Genomic DNA, 26,860 nt, shown 5'->3' with positions numbered 1-26,860 from the left:
TAAACGAAAAGTAAGTGGTGTTTATTTTCACCTGAGTTTAATTTAAACAAATATTTGCCTTAAACATGTAAAAGAATTTAAATAAAACCTTGTAAAATAAAGAAAACTATATCATCTAAACAAACATGTAAGGAATTAAATTTTTCAACTTTTCTACTCCAAAAATTAGAAATCAATTCATAGATTATTTCTTACTGCAGTTGTGCTCATCGGAGCCATCGCTGCAGTCCTTGCTCTGATCGCACATCCAGGCCAAAGGAACACACTGTCCCTCTCCACTTTTGCAGACATATTCATCCGGCGAACAGGTGCGGGCTCCTATTCAATATTGATGAGCAGCATTTAATAAAAAACAAACATTAAACGAGAGAAAAGAGAAAGCCTTTTGTTGAGCTGCCATTCCATTCAATGCATTACGCATACGCCATGTATTACCCACGGAGACATAACAATAAATTCATTTATTAGGGAAGCAAACCCATTCCTACCCTGGTAAAGCTAAAAGGGAAAATATTTCTAAATATTCCATCAGCCGGGGGAACACGTCTAGGGGTTAGATATCGCAAAAACATCAACTGATTTTATGCAGCGACGCCCTTAAATACAGTGGGACTTGTATAAGAATTCCAGGAAATATTTTAAAGCTAGTATATATACTTGTAATTTATAGTTAAATATTTATGTTATTAAATAACTGTTCTATAGTCAGATTAAAATGATTGATAGAAGATAAATTCCTAATTGCATTACTAATTTAATTCTTGAATATTTTCTTGTTCAAAAATGAATATAAAAGTTATCATTTTGTACCTTTAACTTATTTTATGTATCTCTGTTTCTTTTATGGAGTGATGCCTGTAGTTTACCCGCGGCAATGTCGAGGATATTGTGTCTGTGGGCGAGGATTAAGCGAATTTCATGCGATTTCATGTTGCCTGGCGCCATCCTCAGTCTCCAGTTTCAGCGACAACGCGTCGTATACTTGTTGTCAAGGGCCGCCATGAATGAGCACACAATACACACCCACACACACACACACACACAACACACACACTCAACACACACACACACACAACTGGTACTTGTGACTCTCGCTCTCAATGACTTGATTAAACTTCTGAGCATCGCAAGGGGGGGATGGGGTGGTAAATTGTTGCGAAAATTATGCAAGCGCCACTCCATTAAGGGTGCGTATGAGTTATGCGGCAAGTTGGTTAGTGAAAGCGATTACTACACACAAGGACGGGCAGAAGGGGGTATGGATGGGTGGTATTTCGTAGATTTAGTAGTAGATTGTTTTTTCTTTTGGCTTACTGCAGTGCGCCTCATCGGACTTGTCGCGGCAATCGTTGCTGCCATCGCAGAGCCAGCTCCGTGGAATGCACTGCTCGACAGTGCGGCATTTGAACTCATTGTTGGGACAGGCATTCACTAAACAATCGGAACGGTTAGCTTAGAGTCTATTTCTCTCTCTCCGTGGGTGTGTTGCATATATCCCCATTGAATTCATGGTGTACTTACTGCACAATTCGGGGGTTTCATCGGAACCATCGGCACAATCGTGCTCCTGATCGCAGCGCCATTTATTTGGTATGCAATTGCCATTGCCGCATCTAAATTGGTCCGTTGAGCAGGTGGCCTCTGCAAAGGGAGAATTTTCAAAAGAGGAAAACAGTTAAATCAGGTGACTAAAGGTTCTAGAATTTAATGTAAATTAATATAGTTTTCTTTTTTAATATTTAAAGATTAATTTGAATTTTACAAAAGGTTTTGTGAGGCATATTTTGCTAAGAATATTGTAACATGATGGCTAACGGCTTTCATGAGTTTGTTTTAAAAAAGAAAAGATCTTTATTTGAATAATAAATAAAAAAAAATTAAAATTAAATTAATTTTAAATTAATTAAAAATTAAATTTATAGTTTATCTGATCAAGTCACTCTTCAGTAGACACTCAATAAATGTTATTAAATTTGTATAACCTTTTCTAATAGAGTTTACCTATTCAGCTTAATTTTTATTAAGTTCTTGCACCCCAAAAAATGTAAATAAGCTAAATAAAAATATGTGAATAAATACTGCAGACCTTTAAAAATTATTTTCAACTGTACTATTATCACCGAAGTTGTATGTTTGCCTGGCTTTGAAATCCCCCTGGCGAACCGTATCAAAAACAAAAGCCAAGCAAACACACAAAAAAATAAATAAAAAGGAAATAGGGGGCACTCAGAAATATATACGCGTGTTTATGAATGCCTTTTCCGCTGCGTGTGTGCATGTGTGTGTGTGTGTGTATACACACACACCCAAACACATTTATTTACACGCACTTGAGCACGTGCTGAGCAAGGAAAATACACCATACAATATACACGAGGGGAAAACAAAAAGGACTGCTGCTGCAATGGCTTTTCAATGCCACTCCAAGGGGGCAGCGAAAATGTGTCATTTTTTTATACTATATAGTATATGGATACATGTATATATATATATACTATATGACTGGTAATAGGATTAGTTGCTCTTTGAATCCGCCACGGACTTGTTGCCTATGAAATGCTTTTATTCCGGCTCAACAGCCGGAAAAGCTAGTTGCGAAATTTCTATTGCATACTTCTTGGAGTGGCCTTGGCAATTAGAATTTTCCATTTCCTTGGGTTACATTTTGAATGGAGACTTGGGGCAATTTCTAAAACTCGGAAGAAAGCAAATCCCAAGCATTTTGTTGAAAATTATTGGCAAATGCCTTGAGGACATATCGAATTTGCCTGCTTTTGATTATGCAAACCTTGGCTGGGGAAATGTCCTTTACCAATGCCAATACCCTGTAACTTTTAATCAATTTTTATGCCAGTGTTTGCCGCCATATCAATAACATTTTATATGATTACTTTTCTAAACTTTTTATGGACGAGAATGAAATGTGGCATGAAAAAATGGCTACGAGTGTGTGTCTGTGTGAGGAAAACTTGCGCAAAAACAAAACTTTGATGTGAGCCAATATTTGTGAAAAAAAGGGGAAGGGAAAACAAGAAAAATATATATAAAAGCAAAACAAAGGACGCAAATATAAATACTCGCATTCAGTGAACAATAAAAAATTGGCCACATGTGTGACCCAAAACAGGCGAAAATAAAATGTGTACGAACATGGGTGCCCATGATTGTCGATTTAATTTTATGTGATTCCCCTCGGTTTTTCCCCCTCCGTTTTTGCTAATATGTGACATTATTTTTTTCGGGGGAAAATTGCGCCACGCGGACAAATTGCAAATTTTCGCTGATCTGAACGTATTAAAATTTGATGTCACCGTTGCCCCCAATTAAAAATCAAATTATAGTCGCATTTTTTTTTTTTTTGTATCCATGACATTTATGACACGGCGGTCGGAAAACTTTCATTGAATGCATTTATGCAGTCACAAAAAAAATATATATATATTTATATACGACAAAACTGCACATCAAATAAAAACATAAAAGTTATGCTGTCATAATTTATATTTTTAACTAAGTTTAAACGGCTTTTCAGTTGATTAAAAAACTTTGGCCTTTGGCAGTTGATGTTTCCGTGTGTTCCTCACGGCATCTCTACCGCTTTCCCTGCCGCCGCTTTTCCTCCTTTTCCCAATTTGTATGCAAATGTTAAGCGGCGTTGGCGAAAATATTCTGTTGCATCGCTGCCAGGCTCTGTGTATGCTATAGCTGCAGGCGGATGTTGTTGGAAAAGCGGAAAATGGGTAAGCAGGGGCTGGTGGAAAACGGGATTTTTGTAAATCCAGATGATTGGGATTTCGGCATGTTTAATTTAAGTTAAAAGGTGTCGAAAACTTTCCGACCTGATAATAGTTAAAACTTTTCCCTCCAACTTCCCCCACCAGTTTTAACCGAGAATTTTGCCGCGTTTTGAGTTTACTTTTGGAAGTTGGGGTATTTCGGGGCTGGTAAAAGGACATGATAGCAGCACTAGAGAGAGTTAACAAGAAGTACTTAAGGAAGTGAAAAGCTCTTGAAAATCATGCTCAGGGAAAATGTGGAAGGCAATCTTCGGAGTAGCAAAAGTACCTGTTTTGAGAAGATGAAATCTATATCTTTGTAAAGGAAATAATAAATAATAAAAATCACTTTAGGAGGTACCTAAACTTATTGATATTTTTTGATTTGAAATTCGCATTAAGAAGGTGAAATATATATTTCTTAATTGAGTAAATAATACAAAAGAAAATTCAATTTCACGGGGATGTAAACATATCACTTAAGAATACTAATAAGTTATTAAAATTCCTATATAAAAATATTTCCTTATTGTTCCTTAAACTTCGAATTTAAATTTGAGCTTTAAAAATTTGCATTAAAAATATTTGTGTGGGAAATACTTATTCGCTTTGCATTAAGTTTTGCCTTCACATATTAAATTTCTGTGTTTAAATATTCAATGCAGACTTTGTAGAGTCAAAGACTGAATTTTTAAGCTGTTTACTAAACAATTATTTATGTTAGCTCTTAATTGATGATCTGCCCTAAAAAATGCTAAAATAACATAACATCTGCACTTTTTGTAATAAATACATATTATATATTTATATTTTCAGCTAAACCAAACATTTAATGGGTCATCTCAACCCAACCCTTATTTTTATTGTTCACAAATGCCTTAAAATCACTCAATTTTGATATATTGTTCGCACAATTATAATTTGAAATTAGTCAAATTAATAAGCATAATGATTTGCATACCATTTATGGTCAGAGCCCTTAAACTGTGGCTCTGAGTTTGCAGCAAACTGGCAACGACGATTAAACACCAAATGCGACCCATTTTGCGTGGGCTTTTTTCACAAGTAAATTCCGCAAAGTTTTAGGTAAGTTTTTTAAGCAGCTAAATGAAGAGAGATTCAGTTTAGTCAAGAGATCCTTAATTATCACCAATAAATAAGGCCCAGACTAGAGTTCAATTTCTGGTTGACATATTCAAGCAGTTCCAGCCAACTTGCACAAATTGATTGCATAATTTCCGCAAACAAAAACTGCCCTCGAGCAGCACAATTTCAAGTTCATTATGAGCGGACCACACAAAATATATATATATATATATATATATAAAATGTAAACATGATATTCCATTTTTCGGGGTCAGGCGACTGCTTGGGGTCGGAAAATGGCGGAAACTCATTTAATGTTCAACTAAATGATAAATGGCTGAAATGGCAAGTGCTTCTGCTTCTGCTTCTACTGCTGTTGTTGTTATTTGTAGGGACTGGGAAGTCAACCCCATCAACTGTCACCGATTGACTCTGAGGATAAGTCTGGCCGAGAAATGGTGACTTCCTGGCCATATCCTTGAGGGACAGGCCTCCCTCGCAGGATTTTGCGAGTCTTGCTGCTGCTCCTGGCGTTTTTTGTCAGAGATAAGAATGAAATCTTGGCAGAGTCTCAGTACAATTAGCCTTTAATATTTTCACTTTATTTGTTTATTCTTTCGCAGCTCTTTGGCACACCACAATCACACACAAACACACACACACACTTGGCACACTTTGGCCGCCTGGCTTACATTTAATGCACGCTTTTTCACAGAGTCCTGTGTCTGGGGCTTCCCCGTCTGTATATATGTATATATCTCTGTAGATATATGCAAATGTTATCCCCTTAAGCAGGAGGCAGTCCTTTCACTTTCGCACTAGCTTTTCGCGCTAACATCCGTTTGGTTAAGAGGTTCGCCGCCAACTGAGTGTTCGCTGACAGAGCGGCTATCCTTAAAAACAATTCCGCCCAAAGTGGTTTGCAGCCTCTGCAGCCTCCGCTCGAGAGTTGAGTCCGAAAGCTTTTCCAGCGAGTCGAGTGCAAAATTGCGACGCAACTCGAGTGGAAATCCGAGGGGTAAACGAGTGACTTTCGAACTGAGCGAATGTCCGAGTGCTCTGTGCCTTTTGTTTTGAGTGGAAATGGGAAGAAACTCTTACTTTTGAGTGTAAGTCAGGATCAAGGATCATAGTTTATCAAAGAAATTAAGTTGGTAAATTATTTAATTGAGAATTTATTTAGAAATTATAGATCTATATTTCAGGGTATTTAAAAACAATAATAATTTGATAATTATGTTTTTTTAGGGAAAGGATTTATTTAAGATTTTATTGAAATAATTTTCCCTTGAAAAGAGCTTTATTTAAGATTAAATTAAATAAATTATTTCTTGAAAAGAGCTTTATTGAAGATTTTATTCAAATTAATGAATCTACTGTGCTCATTTTAATTTATTTTTCTAAGCTAAAAGGTTCAATGTTATACCCAAAAACAATTTCTTAAACATTTTTCTTTAGTCAAAAAGGTAAGAAAACCCTTAAAACAAATCTTAATATTAAATAAACTCACTGATAAGATTTACTCAGAACTTAAATCGAAACTATTTTTAGCACAATCTCAATAATAACTGTGTGCAATTCCGCAGGAAGTACGCAGAATAATAAAAACCCTGGGAAACCCCTCATACTTATCAAAATTCCCTCAAGTTCAGCAGAAATGCGCTTCTCCTTCCAGATTGCTTCGCCGCCTCATTATCAATTTCTCCACAGTGAATTTAATTAGCTTTAAGTTACATAAAGACATTGCGTTATGCGCCGCAGGAATCCCAAAATGGATGCACTCGTTTTCGAATGGTCAGAGCTTTCGGTTGTCTGGCGATAAGGCCAGAGCAGACGACCTCACATAGTTTCCTTTTAGGCCACGAGACGAGATCGGACTCTGACTATATATGTCTGTGGTGGCATCTATAAGTCGCAAAAGTCTCGTGCGGGGCGAGTGATAAAGCAGCGGCAGACAGCAGCAGAATAATTTGCTGATGCAACAGCGCTGCATGCCGCAGTCATCCAACTAAATGCGTTGCATTAATGCTTCGGGTTTCGGGTGGGGGCAAGTGGCGGGGCGAACGGAGATATAGTCCAAATGCTGCTGCCATGGCACACTTTTTGGTCACCAGACAGCGACAATTGCGATGCGTAAATGTTGCAAACTAGTTTCAGCTTTGGTTTCCATTTCAGTTTCAGGTTTGAAGCAAACAAAAGGAAAACCAACTGCTGAATCCGATACTGGGGAGGCTCAATAAAGCGGCACGCCACTGTTGACGTTCTACAGTCGCTGCAGCCGGAAAGTAGGCAACGAAAAGTGGAGGACCCTAAATCCAACGGAAATGTGCAGTGAGGTGAAAGGGCGATATTTGCTCTAATTTATATTCAAGCTGGTTGATGAATGTAGGAATTTTAATATAATAATAATCTATACTTGTTAATACATAGTTTAGGATTTTTTAAAATATTATATATACGAGAAAAAAGCTTTTTTTAACAGGCTTAAAAAAATATATAAAGCAATAATATTAACAACACTCACAAAAACCTAGCAATTAATTACAAAATAATACCCTGCAAGGGTATAAAAATATATCGAAATTCATATTGTTGATAGATTATCAAGACTCTGAAAATGTATGCTATTTATCATTGTCATTGCTCTAAAAATGATTTCATAAAAATATCAACAGAAACAAATGACGCGCAATTAAATAAATAATTAATTTGAAAAAATACAAAAATAAATGTTAAACAATTCTTTCAAATATTTGTAAAAGAATAGGTTATGTAGGGCAATGAATTAGATATTTGTCAAACAATTGTGTACCTGACATTTGCACTTAAATAAAAATAATAAATTTATTGAAATAAAAAAAAGCGGCAAAAGCCGAAATGGTGTGATTTGTTGTCAAAAATAAATAAGTAATTGCCATAATAAATAAATAAAAAAAATAAAAGTAGTAACCTAGTAAAATAAACTTCGGGAAGCAGAGGTTAGTATATATATATATATATAATATACATATATATCGAAAATTGGTCATAACTAAGCTTAAAATGTTCAGATTCTTTGAAAATATATGTATATTTATCAATATTTCTATATGACAATTTTTTCGACAAACCAAAGTTAAAAAATCTCACAACTAAGGCAAAAATTGATTAATTTCAAATCGGAAAGCTTTCCCATGTTAGTTTTTATTAGTTTAATAAAACTACATTCTCAGTTTAAAATGTTAAAAAATTAAATTTTTCTTTTCAATTTTTTGACAATTTATATTATAAATTTTTGAAAAAAATTTTAAAATTTTTTTTCTCCCCTAAATGTGTAGATAGATTCTCCTGTTGATGCTGATCAAGAATATGTATGCTTTATAGGGTCGGAAATGACACCTTCTCAGCATTACTGACTAAAAATACCCTACACAAAGGTTGCATATAAAAAGGACTCACCTATAAATTTACACTCCTTGACCTGTTCGTCACTGTGATCCTTGCAGTCCGCATCGCCATCGCACACAAATCGAATGGGTATACAGTCACCGCTGTGGCACTGGAACTGCTTCTCATCGCATTTGGCTTCCAGGGCTTGGCCTGCAAATGCAAAACGGCATTGATTTAGTGGGTTAAGCAAACACAGACACAAATGCTTAGGGCTAATTATAACGACTTCGAGTTATGGACTTAAGGGCTTTCCACTGGTCGGGCTCACAGAAAAGTTTTCTCATTAAAGGAGAAATAACAAAAGCTCAAATTGATTAGGGCTGAAAAACTTCAAAAACAATCAGTAGCAGACACACACACAGGACACACATGTGTGTGCGAGTGTGACAAGTCATTTGCATACTAAACGATAAACAAGAGGAGCTGAGAGGGGGCTTTTAATCAACAGAAAAGCCTCAAACAAAATGGATCACAAAGTTTTTGGCCTCCTTCCGTTTTTTTTTTCTTTACGTCGTCCCCTCATTCCGCCCTTAAAAATATGCAATACAAATATTTCAAACAAATCAAGGCATCACAGAGGGAGGACTCTAAACTGAAAGAAATTTTAAAGGATATTTGTGAAGCAGATATATACATTTAAGGATTTTAATTTTCTTATATATTTAAGAACATTTCTTTAAATGCATAATAAAAAAATAGAAAATATGATAGCAAAGTAAATTAATTTTAAGAAAGAACTTAACCATATATGAGCCTGATATTAGGTAATTAATTACACATTATCATAAGTATTTTGCAAAGTTTCAACACCATAAATTTTTATTCCCAGTGCCCTAGAATGTCAACAGTCTTGGGAACCTAATACAAAATGTGACAGGCATCTAGAAAAAAAATATATGAATGTAATAGATGGCCATTGAGCAAACACACAGAGCATGAGAGTAAAATAGCTATAATACAAGGAGGAGGAATGCCTGAAGTGGAGTGGTAATTTTTGAAAAGGGTTCTCCATATCCCTGCCTGCCATTGACAGCTCTGTTCGTTTGACCCATTCGCAGGACCTTCACTCCTCCGCAGGCGATCCGTCTCATTCGTTTGCATATTTCAATGGCTCAATATTTTCCCCATTCACATGCACAGTATAGTATATATGTACATATTTTACATATGTGCCGTGACTACTTGCTAATTGCCGTAATTGAAGTTCCCAGGCTGTATCGAGTGCGTGTGGCAAAATAAACAAAGGGCCAAAATCACCGATTGCCAGCCGTCAATCAATAAGGTCAAATCAATTCGATTTCGTGACGCCGCACTGGCTAACCGGGAATTGTTTTCAATTATGCACGATGACAGTCAACCAAATGGCGAATTATAATTCGGACCGTTGCATGCATATATTTACGAGACAGATGTGGATATATCCATCTGTAGTATATATTTGTTTGTATAAAATGTGTATAGTAGCCATTCAAGTTATTCCAGATGACGTCAAGCATCGCAATGAATGGGTTTCTTTGCCTTATGCCGGGAAACGTATGAATGAAAAAAGAGCCCAAAAATAAATATTTGTTAGGCTTACGGCAAAAAGTGCTTTAAAATGCCAAAAATACTTGGGCTCTCCGCATATAAATAGAAAAATAATATGAATTATTTTGATTTTATAACCTTAATTTGGTATAAATTTAGACACCATAAGTTATTGGGATTGATAAGGGTTCTCTGATAGCCGGAGGAAATGGGTAAATATTTTAATTTTTGGGAATACCAAAAGAGGAAAAGTTAAGTAAAGGGAAAAGTATTGTATTTATGTGATTAAAATTTGTCAGAATAATTTTGCTAAATTTAATAGGAGTCTTTTTAAAAAAGAATTAAGTTGTTAAAGTCCAAGTTAATTTACAAAGAAAAGATTATAGTAATAGCTTTTAGAGGCTTATTGAATTGCTAAAATTAAATCGTCTTAGTAAAATATTTACTAAGGACATAAATAATATTTTATTCGCAATATCCATCATAATTTTAAATAATTATATCAATAGACATGAGTTCAACTAACTTAATTGAAGCAGTTAAAGTTAATTATTGATCACACAGTTTCCGTAATGAGTCTCTGACACACCTCGCCCAACCAGTTTCATATCAAAATCACAGCCAACAGATTGTCTGCCAGTTTCAATCTTTAAAGCCAGACGCAGTCTGAGACTATGAATAAATATATAAAAATAAAGAAAAAATAAAGCTATCGAAAATAAAACTGCTTAGCATAACTAATGATTTCGATAAACGTAAAGACGAAAACAAGTCGTCCACACGCAATCCGGTTGGCTTAACCCAATAAAATTCACTTTGAGAAACTGCAAGTCGTCATCATCATCCGATTTTCACAGCCAATGGGCAACTGATCACAGCTATATATATATATATATTCGAAAAGTCAATGATAACAAATACCAGGTGACTTATTCCAGATACGCGGTTATCTCATGGTCATAGTAGGACTCGCCAAAACTGATAATTAATCATAATTCTGTTTAAAAGTAAGCATAAATTGATAGCAAACAAAAAAAGAGAAGTCTGGTGAAATCAATAATCTAGTACCGATTAAACAAATTAATACTAATTTTTATTTAAAAAGCTAGCTGATAAGCCCAGTGAATTGCGTCAAGATCAAGGTTAATGGATTACCTGATAATTGACTCTGACTCAACACGTGATTCCTGAGGAATGATGAGATCAATTAGAATATTGTTTTGGGCGTCGCGTAGTTACTCTATGAATTTCCCCCCTTTATTGAAATGTTGAATCAATCAAAACATGTTTACTGTAGGCAAACAAAACAATTAAAGTGCATCAACATCTTATACTATATGCAACACAATCGAACACGCCCACTATTAATTTGTTATTGTTGCCGAGTTTCTGGCACAAACTAGTTTTATATGCTAGAAAGATTCGTTGGCAAGGCGAATAAATTAAATTCTAAATTCTAAATGGGGCGCACAAACAGAAATTAAATCAAGTTCTGCCTCTCTTGGGGCGACCTTGCCGCAGCATCACATACTATATATATTACATATAACATGTATATGCTATCAAGCATATGTTAATTTATCTGACAGCATCTTTCACTCGGCGAACAAATCATATGGAATTAACAATAAATCAGCAAAGAGAGGCAAAAACTCAACAGATTGAGAGACTGACAGGTTAAAAGAGATAATGTGCCATGTTACATCGCAAATCGATTCAGAAATAGGGGCTCGACTCGTCTATAAATATGGTGCATTTTCTAAGTTCACAACATGTTGATGAAAACCAAGAAAATATGTTTAAATTTAGCCAAGACAACGCAGTTGGACAGCAGATACATTTTCTGGACTACGTCAATATATATTTTAAAGAAAAAGTCAAGTCTCTTAAATGCGCCATTTCTCTCATTGGGTTAAAGATGTGTTTCTGTCAACAATTTAAATCATTTTGACCAAAGTCCAAGATACCCGAGAGCAAAGTACATCTATTTTCTAGGGAATATAAGTAAGGTTTTTTTTTTTTTAAAGAAATATTTGCATTCTTATATAATGATTAATTGATATTTGACTAAGATACATTATTAAGATGGAAATTGGTTCTCTTTAAATATGAATATTTTAAATATGTTGCATAAAAATTATTCTCTGGGAAACCAAATAATTTTAGTATCATTTTTAATATCATTAACTCTTTGTAGAAATAATAATTGTACAGTTTCCAAATATAGATAATAAATTCTTATGGGATGTTTACATTTTACAAAATCCAAAGAGATTTATTAATTCTTTAATGGGTATACATTTCCAAAATAAAATTTAAATATAACACTAAGATATTAGATAGCTGCAATTTTGAGTGACAAATAATTACACCACAAAGAAAGTTTGAATAACATTTGAAGGACTTATTTATTATACCTTTCGAAATCCCATTTTACTATCTTTCTATTAATTTTTTTGATTTATACGAGGAAATTTTCTATTGTCTGACTAGCTGCCCTTGAGTGGCCACTCGATGGCAATGGCGAATCGCAAAATCCCGGCAAAACGAGAAATGCATAAAAAAAAAATAAAACAAATCGTAAAAATTAACAATCGACCGATAAGATAATCCCCAGTTCAGGGCTGGCCGCCCAACGCCAAATCCCTGTTGGTCAAATCAATTGATTTAAAGTTAGATTTATGATTGGAATGCCCCGTGCCAGAAAACATACGTCATAGCCAGACCGCCAGTCTTTACCATTATCTGGAAACCTTTTAAAAGATATAGAAATACGTTGGTCAAGGTTGGACGGAAATCAATTGCGGAAGTTGATAAACATTTTTTGGCTATTTCTAAACCACGGTAACCACGGTTATCCACCGCCTATTAATGGTTATGTTTGTGTGTGTTTATGTTTGCCTGCAACAAGTGGCAAATTGCACTCTTTTATTTCGTATCTATAGCTGTTGATGTATCTGTATCTCTGCATCTGCATCAGCATTTGTACAGGTGTTTGTATCTGTATCTCTTTAACTGAAAAAAACCCATTTCAAGTGCATGTTGTGTGAAGCCAAGCAAAAGCCTTTTCAATGACTAGACTTAAGGTTCGATGAAATACCCTTAAAGAAAGGGTTTTTAGGAGATTGTAAATTCGTTTTAATGAATTTGTGGTTGTAAATATACAGAAAATGGAGGGGTATATGTTCTAGATTTAGGTAGATGTTTTGTATCTTATATAATAAGATAGTAATGCAATAGGTTATGTGGTAAAATTCATTAAAAATTAATAAAATTTGAGAAAAAGTTACAGACAGAAGGTTATGGATTACTAGGAATAATTATTAACCATTATATTTATGACAGTTTCTTGATGTGTTACTATATAATACTATATACTATACTAAATAATAAATATTTAAATATAATAAATATATAAATAAAAGAAAAAATGGAATAATAAATAAATAAAATCATAATTGATTATATTTCCTTTTCACTCTTTCTTACAAATATTTCCAAGAATAAATATTGAATAATGTAGTAACCTCTGTTTCCTACTCTGTAAGAGTATTCTAACTTCAATTTCCACCTGAGCATCTACCTTTGCTTGTGGTCTAAAATTAGCACATGCTAAGCTAAAAACAAACGTTGCACATTCTATTCTCCCGCATATCCCTCTCCCTTCCCCTTTCTCTTTCTAGTTTTCTGGGGATCATGTTCTACCTATTGCATCTCTCTCTCTCTCCCACCTGAGATGCAGATGGGTTTTTCTCACCTATGCCGAGGGGTGTGCCAATCTTTCCGGAAACGTTGAGGAACTTGAAGCTCATGTTGATGAAGGCTTTGCCATCGAGGAGTTTACTCAGCGATCCCCCCTCGTCCAGTGATTGTGCGTTAACTGTTGTTGTTGCTGCTGCTGCAGATGTGGGCGCTGCTGCTGGTGTGGGTGTGGGCGTGGCAGTGCAACATTTACCAAAGCCGATTATTAGAGTGAGAAGCAAGAGATTGAAGTTGGCGCAGGCGCAACGGAACAGCTGTTCGGCGCGTCTCTTATCACTGAGATTCGTGGAGATTCTTGTTGATTTTTGGGATGATGATAACGATGACGATGATGTGGTATCACTATCACTGGCAGTGCTCATTGAGCGTGACTCTATGGCCATGGTATTGGTCTTTATAAAGATTATCTCGTTCTGTTCTTGTTTTCTGTTTTTTATTGCATATATTCCTTTGATCTTACACTGATTTTACACTAAAAAAGAGAGAGACGGGTGACCCTGGCCATTAGATTATCTAAGCAGGAAGCGTGGGAGCTTCTGGCAAAGATTATCTAATCAGAGAAATGGCCAAAAAAATAATATAAACGCAAAAACATTGAAAATCCGCTTGGCAAAGCAGCGGAAAATAAAATAAATAAAAACAGGCTAATTCTCTTTCAATTTTTGCCTTTGCAGCTCTCTTCGCATTTCACGAGAAGACCGAAAGACCGAACAAACTGGTTAAAAATCGTGCCGCGATGCCGAAAAATAAAAAAACACTCACACAGAAAACCGAAAAGCGACAAAAATTAAGCAAAAATATCGAACGAGAGCGAAACGTGAAACGCACAAAAATATACACAAAAGTTGAAGAAGAATTCGAGTGTGTTGACGTTGACAATTTCAATGAATAAAAGCTATAGAAGAATTTAAAGAGGGGGGAACTTCTGCCACGCCCCCCTCTACGATCGCGCGCAAACCGTTAATTAATTAAATATTGTTTTCGTGGATATTTATTTGAAGCTGGCACGCTTTTTTGTTGCTCTGATAGATACCAATATGCGCGCGCTGCCTTATCAGAGTTTTGTTTTTATTTTGATTTATTTTCTGATTTTTTTGCGGGTTTTCTCAAGGTGTCTGCGAATATGCGGCGGCGGCACGTGCTCATCGATTGATATTGAGTTATAGCATTTCCCGCTTCTTACATTTACATGCCTTAATTGTTTATAGTTTGCTTAGCTTTAAAAATATTTATATGTTGTTGTTCGCACAACGCGGCTTTTACAACTGAATTCCGTTCGAGAATTGGCCTGCGAATTTAAGCGAATTGGCAGCGATTTCGATTCGAGAGCACCAAAGAGAGCATTCGATTTTGCGGCTGTTTGATTGTGTTTGTTTTTGCACCGCCACCTCGTCTCAAGGTGGCCTTATCACAGCAACAAGAATGCGGCCCCCGTCGAAGAGATAATCGAAGCGAAGAGCGAGAGAGCTCCCAAGATCTATGCTCTCTCTTCGAACTTGGCGATGCTGCCGGCTAAAAGTATGAGTGCTCTCTTTAGCCTTCAGCAGATTGCTCTTAAGGTAAAACCTGTTGATCAATGATCATTGGGAATTGATTTCAAACTGAAGGGGAGGAGAAGTGTTCAAGAACTTTCAAGGGATTGATCATTTGAAGGGAGCCTAAAGATCGAACTTTTCATTGATCTACCAATTTCCTAAATTTAACAAAATAAGCTTATTATCTTAGTCATTCTTCGATTTTCTATAAATCTTTATCTTGAATACAAAAACAGACAAGCAAAGTGCCTAAAGTTTATTAAATAAATATAAATTACTTTTATTTCATAATTTAATAAATAATGGTCATGATCACTATCTTAATCTCTACCCATTTTCAATAGAAACTCAAATAATAAAACCTAAATAAATTAAAAGTTTTGTATATTTGATAAAACCAAATTCAAACCATAAATCATATCAAAGACTTGTGTCTGCCATAAAAAGTCAATGAACCTTAGCAAACCTCTGCCTTGATATAAAAAATCTCAAAAATTAAGATATTATTTTCAAATTGTAAGTGCAATTAAAGCACTTAAAAATGGCGCTATATTTATTGCGCCCTTATCACAATTACTACGAATTACCGCTCTTGATCTTAATCAGTGTTCCACGAAATATGTTGAATAAGTCATTGTTTAAGATTCATATAATTATTGTTTCATTACGTGTAAAAGTTAGTACTTAAAGTTAAATATAAACCTTAACATGGTCTTTTTGTACTTAAAGAGGGTAAAGTGTACACTTGACATTACATCGGATGTTTGCATTTCAATTATTTTGTAGAAATACTCTTTGATAAGGCATAGTAATTGCATTTAAAGTGCAGGGAAGATATTATACAAGAAATTATTTAATGTGTGATTAAAGAAATGTTCAAACGTTGTAATTACTCTTAAAAGCTCTTGAAACAAGTTTGTGCTCTAGAAAACCCATTAAAGTAAGGGTTTATAGAAAATGTTTTCAGGAAACTGATTTTTGAACGGATCTTCATGATTTATAGCTATATAGTACCAACCTGAACCGCAGGACAATGCCAAAGAGACCACAAACAGGATCAGCAGGTTGAAGCCATTAAAAATATCACTTTTACGCATTGTATTGGCCAAAAAAGATATATATATAATATATATCCGATTGTATCTTGAGCACGCGACTTCCCTTTTGCGTTGCCACCGCGTTTATCAGTGCGCAAAAAACGATATTTTTAATTAAGGCTGGACAAAATCGGACAGAACCGGACGTAGAATCGTACGATAATCGCAACGCTTGGCATGGGCACCAGGTATGTATATATTCCAGGTGTTAAACTTTAGTATTTTAAATTTTTTGAGACCCGGCAGCGTTTAACCGTGCGATGCCCAACGAAGACCGACGCGAACTGAATCGCCTGCGGTTATGGGTAACGGAATTGTGGCTCATTAGCATTGAAAGTGTCGCTGCTTTCAATCAAACACCAGATGTGTGTGTGCCGGTGTGTGATTGAAAATGTGAAATTCGAAATTGAATTGGAATTGGAAGTGGTTGGGATTTCTCATTGGATGGGATTGAATGACGTTAACTGGACTGATAAGAGTCGCTCGAAAAAGCACAGGCAATGGGTTTGGCTTCATAAAGCCTTGTCTTGGCCAACATCCCATCGATATCATCAATACACCAATGCCAATCCGAAAATCTCAATCAAACTTGCAATCAAACTCTCCCAATCATCGCTGCTGCAATCGTTGGCAGCATGTCATCTGCATTTGTCGTTGCTTCCGGTGCCGCCACTCGAAAATGGGCATAATTTATGATTTTGCGCGTGTAAATCATTTTTCAAGCACCACCCCCATGGGGTTTGTGAATGACAGCAAGAACCCCCTCTTACCATCAGACGCCCCTGACTTTCCGATTATTTGACAGTGTTTGCGGTTGCCGTTTCTAATTGCAGGCAAAGAGCTGCTCGCAAATCGCCTAATCAAGCACTTCAACTGACACTGCATTTTATCGCCCTGCAGCCGACCCGTGTCGTGTGTTCAAGAGACGGGAAATCGGACATTTATATGCATATATATATACAAATATATATAGACATATATTCAGAGGTTTGTCTTTTGTGTTTTTGGCAGACGTCAAGGGCCTCATCTATCGATGATGGGCTCAATTGATAGCTGCATTTTGAAAGCGCAGATAATAATCGGCGTTGTTTATTCGCCAAGTGCCTATGACTGTAATCGCTATTTTGGGATGACAAATCGAACCGATTGGAGAAGTTAGTAAATATTTCTGGTCTCTTCTTTACTACCTAGATCTTGATTAATTCTAAAGTGTATCCTTTACTTTGGAGAAAGTATATATAATAGCCTTGCAGTTTGTAATCTCTTCTACAATGATCTAAAGTGTACTTTAAGTACATTGTTTAAATAGAAAAACTATGTAGACTTAATGGGAAATATATGCATTTGTTTTTTAGTAATAACACTTCCAGGAATACAATCACTACAGTCCAGTACAAAGTTATATGTGTCAAGTGATGATATGTAATTTTTGTTTAAAGGGTCTTATGCCAAATGCCTATCGATCTCATCTTAGCTTGGTCTACTCCGCATTTGAGGTAGGTCTTCTTAGAATTTCGTCTGTCTTCTATGTTTGTTATTATTTGCACTAGCAAAGTTAAAGTATGTTGTTTTAGTCCTTGATAAGTCCATTTGGGTTTTTGCATTATATCTTTTTTTTAATATATTTTTATAGTGTGCAAGCACTTTCCGTGGGGTTCCGATCAATTCGGTTGTCGACGCGATTGTAAAAGTTGCATTTCAGTTTAGTTGCAGACGAACTGCTAACATCCGCGACCCTACGTAATATAGGTGCATTAATTATCTATGAAGATTTATGCAAGTAATTAACATTTTGTATACAATTTGCGCAAAAAGCCTCAAATGCAGGTTTGATTAGAAATGTATATAGTATACTGTGTGTGTTGTTGAAAGCTATTTTCTTCCTATTGATTTGAGGAAAAGTTAATGAAAGAGTCATTTCCGACCCTATAAGTCATATATATTCTTGATCAGCATTAACAACCGAGTCGATCTAGCCACCTTTGGCAGAAAAATAAAATTTTCAGTTTTTTTTTAATTTAATATGGGGTTACATTGTTAAAATTGTTAAACAAAAAATTATGAAAATTTTAAATTTTCCAAAACTTAATATTTGGTATGAAGATTTATTAACCCAATAAAAACTAGCATAGGAAATCTTTCCGAATCAAAATTCATGCTTTTTTGGCTTAGTTATGAGTTTTTAAAACTTTGATTAGTCGAAAAATTTGCCATACAAATATATCGTTAAATAAAGCAAATATTTGAAGCTTAGTTGTGATTTATTTGTTTAAAAATTGATTTGTTTAGTTTTTAAACTTCAAGTTTATGATGAAATTTATTTTATACAGCATATTTTAATTTGGTTTTATTATTACTAATTTAATCATTAAACTTATTAAACTTTAATTTATTATTTTAATTTGCATGTTATTTATTCTATACTGTTTTTATATTATATAGTATTAATTTTCCTTTGGGTTTTGTTATTTGATTTTAATTGTTGTTTTGGTTTTATATTTCACACATCTTTTATAATATCATTTATAAATTAAGCAAACATTTTACACATTTTCGAAGTCGAAACCACAAACGATCATTTTACTATTTTAACAGTAAAACACTGTTATAATTACTGCAATATAATAACAACAACAGTTGTAAAAACCCTATCGATATTCAAATGCAAGGCAGTTTTCGAAAGTCGCGCTCGAATTGGGAAAAGTCTTCGAATCGGAATGTAAACAGCGAATGAATGAGCGAAGAAGTAGCGGTAAATTTCACATGTGCCAAATGACAATAGAAGTCGCTGCCTCTGCTCAAACCGCTCTGCCGCTGTCGCTGCCTCTGCTGACGTTGCAGTCGCAGCCGCGCATTTAACAGTGTTTTTTCGCACTAACAGTTTGTGGATGCTGGGCTGTTAAAGCTCTGTCCAGCGCCTAACAGAGCATGTTGCGTCGACGTTGGCGATATCGCTCATAAACGTCATTCAATGGCCATATCTTTATGAGTGTATGCGTGTGTATGTGTATGTATGTGTATGTGTGTGCAAGTGTGTGTGTGTGTGTGCTAGTGCTTTGGGGTGTGTGAGCCCAGCGAAGCGATGCTAAATATGAAAACATAAAAATTAATGTTATATTTATAGTGTGGCAGCAAAAGTTGCGGCAGGAGGCGTTGCGGTCGCTGCAGGGCAGTGGCATCAGCAGTAGTTACAGCATCATCTGCGAGAAGTACACTTCAAACAAAGTCAAGGGTGTTCTGCGTACTACAAGGGTTGATATAAAGAAAATGTATCTGAAAGATACTTTTGCATTTAAGAAATTCTAGTATGTTTCAAAGATACTTTTGTATCTGAAAATGACTTTAACGATAAAGTTAAAGGGTATTCTTGCAACTGTAGAATACCAATGCATCTTAAAAGTCCTTTTGCACTTATAAGATACACTTGCATTTCAAAAATTCGTTTAAAATTGCATTTGAAAGTTAACTAATCAGTTGAAAGTTACTTTTGCATCTAATAGATACTGAAGCATTCAAAAAATACATATAAAATTGCATCTGAAAGATATTTAGACATTGGACAACTACTAATGCATCTAAAAGATACTAATGCATTTTAAAAATAAATCTGAAAGTTATTTTAACAGTTGAAAGTTACTTTTGCATCTTAAAGATACTCTTGCATCTTGAAATCTTCTTTTGAATTTGCATCAGAAGAAGAACATTAATTTCCTGATTCTCAGAAGGAAAGTTTTTAAATTTCTTCATTTGATTTCTTTATAAATTTTTCTTCTAGTGGCAAAGACTCTCAGACTTCGGGCCAAGTGTCGACTGTTAGCTCTTGCTGGCTGGCATTTGTTGGTACTATATTTGCTTTGGCCAGCGGCAAGTCGGTCGCTTCTGCCACTTTCCACCAACTCACCAACTATTTGTAGTTGTGCCCCAGGGAAGTAAATGGAGGCTGTGGACTAGAAAGGGCAGCCTCTGTTTATCCCGTTTGAATTTCAATAAGCAGAACAAAATATTTTCTACGATAAATCGCTAAAATAAATATATGAAAGTTTAGTGGTTACTCGATAATGGAAAAGGATAAAAGTCATTATAAAATATCTCAATAAAAGCGGAGTACAGTGAATGCTTCCAAGAATAAGAAAGCTTTTATAAATGCAAACTTGACTCTAAAGTACATATATTTTAATTGCTCTAAGATTTTAATATATTTATCTAGCTTTATTGTTATCAACTTTATTTTCGTTATAATTTCTCTAATAAATCGACAATTTACTGTATCCCCCCAGGCAGTCAGCTGGTATTTGCAGTTTGCATTGTTGCGTGTTGTGTGTTGTGGGTTGTGCCCCACATACGTGGCATGCCACACCATCAGCCATGCGAAAGGGTTGCGGCCAACGTGGCGTATGATGAATGCCATTGTCTAACAGAGCTTTTGCTTGCCGGCAGATCGTTTTAGTGAAAGAGCTAGTTGATTATAGGCGATAGTTAGGTGGGTTTAAGAATGTATGTATTCGCTTGAACTTTCCATTCAAAATCAACGATAATGTCAATTGAGTATATCAAAGCTATGTATTGCCCCTACTCTATTTCCTAAGGTTTGAAATGCCTTAGAAAAGGCCAAGTCCTGATTTCTGATTGCTGAGCACTCAATTGGTCAACTTCCGGCGACTAGACGGATTGTCGTTGTTGCAGCTGCTACGTGTGCCTGGCCAGCATTTTTTGTTTTTTGTACTTTAAACCCAGCAGGCACCAGAGTCTGCGGCTGCCCCTCACAGAGGACACAAAGAACTAACCGAGACCACAAACCAGCCGAAAAGCGACGACTTCCCTCACATTAGCACTCGAATAATCATACGCCGCATTGTCCCACAGCCGAAGAGGAGGAGGAAGGGGAGCCAGGACCTGTCATCGCATCTGTTGTGGATATTTGAATGTGCCGTCAACAAGGCCCAGGGAAAACGTTGGCATATCAGGCATTCGGATTTGGAAAGGGATCGGGTACAGGAATGGAACTTTAAACTGCGGGCCTTTCTCTGATGAAAGAGGAGGGGATTGAGGAGCTCTGTGCGTCCTCAGACACAGATAGCAACCACTGCCAGGAGCCGGTCTGCTAACTGGTTGGTTGACTGCCCCTTTTACCTCATCCCAGGCCAGCTCCTGGCCCAATCTCAAACTCATACTCGCTCCTCTGTGCAGGACTAAATTTACCGCTAAGCATTTGCCAACAACGTGGCACTGTTCAAAGGACAAGGGGGAAAAATAGGACATGTAGACAGGATAGGGACTGGGACTGAGACTGGAATGACACACACGGATGCTGCTGGTCGGGATCATGGGGGTCATTGTAATCATAACGGTGGCTCTTTCCACGACAGGATATATTCCTAAACAGGACAAAAAGTGCGCAGAAAAGGCGCCAAATTAGTCAAATTGTTTAGTGGCCAAACAGGGTGCCTGCTGGATAATGCAGTCTAAGTAATTCAGAACCATTTCATATGGATAATTCTGCACATTTCCCATCCCTTTTGGACATTTTAATTCAATTTTAAATTCTACATTCCCTGCTCTTTTGGCAATCTAACAAAAGCAATTGAGTGGACCGGCTTTTCCTTGCCGAAGAAGTCCTTTTGCTCGCTGAGATTGTAGCTGCGCTGCTGCTGCTCTGCTGGTGCGCTGCTTTTCCTGATTTCCTCTGCTTTTCCGCTGCTACGTCGCTGCCCTTGGATGATGTACAAATGGCATCGCAAAGTGAGCAGCTAAGCAGCGACAGTTTTTATGATTTTTCGCTTTGGGCGCGTTTTTCTTTTGTTTGTTTTGCAATTATTTCCCCTCACAGTAACAGCCTGGTGTACTGCTGTCCTTGCTGCTGGTCCTGTTATCCTTTTCTAGTGGTGGCTGGACACTTTTTCCCGGCATTGTGGAACAGAGTGTGCGCAGCATCAGTCCCACAAAGACTTAGCCCCATAGTCTCACTCCTCTAAAGCAGTCAAAAGTTAGCCAAATAGACAAACAAACAGCCAAAAGAACTTATCACTCTCAACCTAATTGATATCAGTTTCTGATTCCGGAGTGGCGAAAAAGTTTCTGATCCCCTGAGGGAGCCCGGCCAAGTGTTGGCCAATGTAAATCCGCTTACAGGAAAGTGGACTCATAAATTATTGATTTGATTATGTCACCCGCTGGCTGAACCCACTCCACGTCACTCCAGTTGAGTTGCCTCAGATGTTGCGGCAGCTGCTGTCCCTGTCCCTGTCCTGGTATTTATAAAGGATCAACAAGCGATTATGTCCTGGCGGCACTCAGCCGAGGAAAGCGAGAGCTGCAGAGGGTCGACCTGAGGTCGCAATCGAATGTGCCAGCAGATTAGTTGACGTATCCATGCCAGGCTCTCGTTTCGTCCTTGCCACTTCTCAATCCTGCTCCTGCTGCTGATGCTTCGTAGCTCAATCTGCGATTGTATCTGTTCCGATGCGGAATGCATTATTGATGAGTGGAATCCGTTTTTAGCGCTCGTCTTTTTTTATTCGCTTCTTTTTGTTTTTGCTTGACCATTTGCATGCATGCCCGATGCTTGGCTATTTATAGTCGCCGGTTAACTCGATTGCGAGAGTCCTTGGCCGTAACGCCAACCCACCTGTGTTGGCCTTGCCACATGTTTGCCATTTTCGTGCTGATTCTCAGTTCCTGGCGATTTCGGAAGATGCCAAAAGAAGGGAAGGGTACTTCAATGGGATATGGATTTTCCTTATATAATGATTTTACAAATAAATAATCTTTGTTATATCTTAATGCATATATTATATTTTATTTAAAGTATTTGTAATGTATAATTCATCTCAAAATGGCAATGCTCTTTAAGGGTTTCCTTTCCAATAGTCTGTTATAACCTGCTCCCTTAAGAGTACTTTACTAAACATTTTCCAAATGCATATATTCAGCATATCCTTTCTCCAACTTGTGCTACCTTTTGCTTCGCCTTGTTTGCGTGTCCTGCGCGTGTTTTCCATTCTCCACAAAACCTTATCCTTTCCCTGGCTACTTTGCTACTTTCTCTCTAACCTGCTTATATGCCATTTGTGTGCCTGCCACGTTTTTTTTGTGCCCAGACCCAAAGGAGGACAGGAGAATGCTGCTATTCTATGCTTTGGAGCTAAGCGTATTCAGTGCCCTCCGCCGATTGATGCCACTCACAGATTTCCCATTGACCTTGATTGGAGTGTGGGTGGGTGGGGTGGTGGTGGCCTTTTGCCACTGGCGAGCTCATAATTAAAGCCTGTCGCTATCTGCGGTTGGTTAGTGGGTTGCATACTTGCGTGTTATCTTAACCAGCTCAGCCACGCCCAATCCAAAATACCAGCCCACAAATATTCAACACTCAGAGAAAAGCATATGAAAATATTATAAAGCATTAATACATTTTTAAAGAATTCCTTTTCCTTTTCCTGGTTTTATTTACTTTAATCCTTATTTGTCTTAAAGAGTTAACTGAATTCATATTTAAAATAATTCCAATTTTATTTGTTTTTCTTATTAATTTGTAACAGTGCCCTCGTCCTTTCACAATGTGTTAATCATTCCACTTGGCGCACGTTTCGTCTTGGCTGTCTTGGAGGAGGGTCATTTTGGAGGGTTGTCCCTATCCTTTTAATTTCCCCCGGATCTCCTTGAATGTCGCCGCTCCATTATCCCTTTCCCCACTTGGATATATCCCCCCACCGCCCGCCCCACTATTCCACCGTTGTCCTCCATTTGTCGACATATTTGTTGTGCGGTCCGCCCACTTTGTCACTTCAACGTCCGTCCAGTCCACCCACGCCCTTGGATGTTGGCTTTTATTTATTTGTTTGCCTTTTGTTGACAGCAATTTAAACGCTTCAATGGACCGCCACCCTCCTCGTCCTCCCTCCCCTTAGCCGTTAGAGCGCAAAAAGGGTTTCGCAAATAAGTTTCACCTCGTAAATTAATTTCTCTTGCTCTTGGTAAGCAGATACAATTTGTTCCGAGTGTGTGTGAGTGTGAAGGAGGGAAAACCTAAAGGAAGGAGAGGTCCGCCTCCTTCTGCTCAAGACACGACCTCCGCCAAAGGTCAAAGGGATTTCGGACCAACTCATTAATTACCTCAAACAACGAAGGGCTTAACGAAACGAAATGAAACGAAAAAAAACGTAAATAAATAAATAAAGTGGCAACATAAAATTCACATAAAATTAAAAGGCAACATAACCGAAACATTACACCAAAAATTTCACTTTTGTTGTATTTGCATTTCGATTATTTCATTTGATAATTTTATTTGCTTAATATGTAAATGGTTTTTATTGTCGGTCGGGGCTAATTTCACTTTGCGGATTACCAAGGTTCGGTGAAAATAATTTAAATCGGTTTTCGCATTTATTGCAAGGGATTTAACCGGTCGTTGATTGGACACTCTTAAAACCCTTTGATTTATAATTGTAATGCAATTGCCTGGTTACTTATTTATTTATTTAAATTTAATTGTGTGCGTGCATTTCGAAAAATTTAGATTAAAATGGTTAAAGAGTTGAGAGCTCTTTGTTGGGGATTAATTACTCAGAGTTGCAATGACAAATTCTATTTTATTTACATTTCGGAAATTGAGTTAAATATTATTTAATTGAGGTATTTAAATATATATTCTTGGGGATAAACTATTGTCATATATAATTTTATTGTAAATATTAAATAACATTTTATTTGCCTTTGACAAATGTATGCATTATTCATTGAAAATGTGTATTTAATTGATTTTTTGTATTAATGCACTTTTACTTATAAAATTCTAAAGATTTAACTTTGCTTCCTACAAAGCATAACAGATTTGTTTAATAGAAAATGGTTCAAATTCCAAAATATTATACATTTTTCAACTAAATTAGCTACGAAACAAAATTAATTAAACTAAATAGCACACCATTATTGAAAAATTTCACAATTTACTGCAACGAAAATCAAGTTTTCCCCACATTTTCCTCAAAAGCCTGTCAATTTATGCCCCCATTGAGAGCGATTTCTCACATTCATCCAACTTTCACATTCCCATACGCACAAGGACATTGATAAGGTCGCTGCTCCTGTCATTGTTCTGGGGGATCCTTTTGGAGGCGCTGTCGCGTTTATGTGATTCAATTTAGTTCGATTAGGAATACCAATTGGTGGGAGGAGCAGGAGCAGGAGCAGGATGAAGAGTGGCAGGAAGTGACATGGGATGGGACAGATGTGCCTTGTCATTGCTGACAGATTTATAGAAAGTCAAGAAGGAGGCTGTGGCAGTGGCAGTGACTGAAATTAAAATGGCTTTTGCTCATCAAGTTCCGTTATGGCGTGATAAGCAAAGGCCAAGGGCGAGAGGATAAACTTCCCGATGTGACAGCTGTTTTAGGGCATATGTCCTCCTAATGGGTGTGTGTTTGGGATATGTGTGTGTTTGGGACACTCGCATTTGGATATGTTGTGTATTGGGATAAGGAATTCCAGCAAACAGCCAAACAGGCAAAAGCCAAAACTGTTTGATATCCGGTGGCGACGCCGGTTCCAACTTTTGTCGTCGTCCAGACAACACCACGTGCCCGCCCGGGACTGACTCCTTTTATCCTTCCACTGTTCTTGGTTCGACTCATCCTTGATTTTCAACCCCATATGCCTTCTCCAAGCTGTCACGTTCCCCGTCTGATGCGAAACTGTCAACTTTATTGCTCGTACACAGTTCAAAAACCCTTCTACTTAAAATACAAAATAAACCCTATAATAGGTAAAGATTTCTCTTTCATCTCTTTTGTATTATAAAATATTTTGTTCTAAATATTTCTTGCACTGCATGGGAATGTCTAGTCTGTCAATCTTCGTCACCACGTAGCCCAAAAACTTCCGGCCAGCACATATTTGTGACTCCGGCATATGGTTATTTCGGATTCACCCCCTGGCACATCCTTGCCCCGTTCCGGGAAAGCCTCCTCCATTATGTGCATTGCATTGCACGTGCCTCGGAAAATGGAAAATTGTCGGGTTGCAGAGGATGGGCAACAGGCGGGCCGTTAAGCGCCCCAGCGAACAATTGAAAAATTAACAGTATTTATTTATGATGAACAACAAAAAGAAAAGCGTCCAGAGAGTTGAAGCTCTCGCTTGAAAATTCACCCTTGGCACCTCTGTTTTCGCATTTTCCACCCACTCACTCCCCCTCCCCGCTTCGAGTGCGTGCTCGGCATGGAAAACTGGTGAATGCCAAGGGCCAGAAAACGAAAACGGCCAGTTGCAACAATTTTTTAATTGGCGCGGAAATTGCTGATGGAATTGACGCTATGAAAGGCAATTTCGGGCAACGAGCTGCAAGGCCGTTGGCCAATTTGTTGCCAAATGCAAACGAGGTGGAGCTGAGAAAGAGACAGCCAGCAAAAGAGGAAAAGAGAGGGAGAAAGAATGAGAAAAGCTGTGGAAAAAAACCATGTAAAGTTGAGGCAAGGCAAACTTTAGATACCTCGTAGTATCGAAATAATATCAGAAATATTAAGGAAAAGGAGGGAAATATACTTTTGAGAAACAGAATTATTAAAATATAAGTTAATAAACGTATAAATTGTATAAAAATTAAATAAATTTAATAAAACAATCAAAGATTCTTTCTTCAACTGCATGGATC

The 26,860-nt window shown here is 36.9% G+C and overlaps 1 protein-coding gene across 23 annotated transcripts in view; it reads right to left on the bottom strand.

Moving 5' to 3' along the window:
• The window catches only part of LOC110186896 (Lipophorin receptor 1), a 122,742-nt gene that overhangs the window by 6,661 nt on the left and 89,221 nt on the right, over positions 1–26,860 (bottom strand). For 2 of the 23 annotated variants that reach the window (XM_020956213.2, XM_086840565.1), the window contains exons 1-4: positions 5,555–5,774; positions 4,738–4,879; positions 1,522–1,641; positions 1,315–1,431 (exon numbers count right to left, since the gene is read on the bottom strand). In XM_020956213.2, the coding sequence (XP_020811872.2) occupies positions 1,315–1,431; positions 1,522–1,641; positions 4,738–4,819 (319 nt within the window). In that variant the 5' untranslated portion in view covers positions 4,820–4,879; positions 5,555–5,774. The other 21 variants (XM_020956212.2, XM_020956214.2, XM_086840559.1 and 18 more) reach the window with 20 other exon arrangements.

The sequence above is a fragment of the Drosophila serrata genome, unplaced genomic scaffold, assembly GCF_035046125.1.
Source record: "Drosophila serrata isolate PLE 108 unplaced genomic scaffold, ASM3504612v1 contig_382, whole genome shotgun sequence".
NCBI classification, from domain to species: domain Eukaryota; kingdom Metazoa; phylum Arthropoda; class Insecta; order Diptera; family Drosophilidae; genus Drosophila; species Drosophila serrata.
The sequence above is the reverse complement of the archived record's forward strand: the minus strand, read 5'-3'. Positions and strand labels throughout refer to the sequence as shown.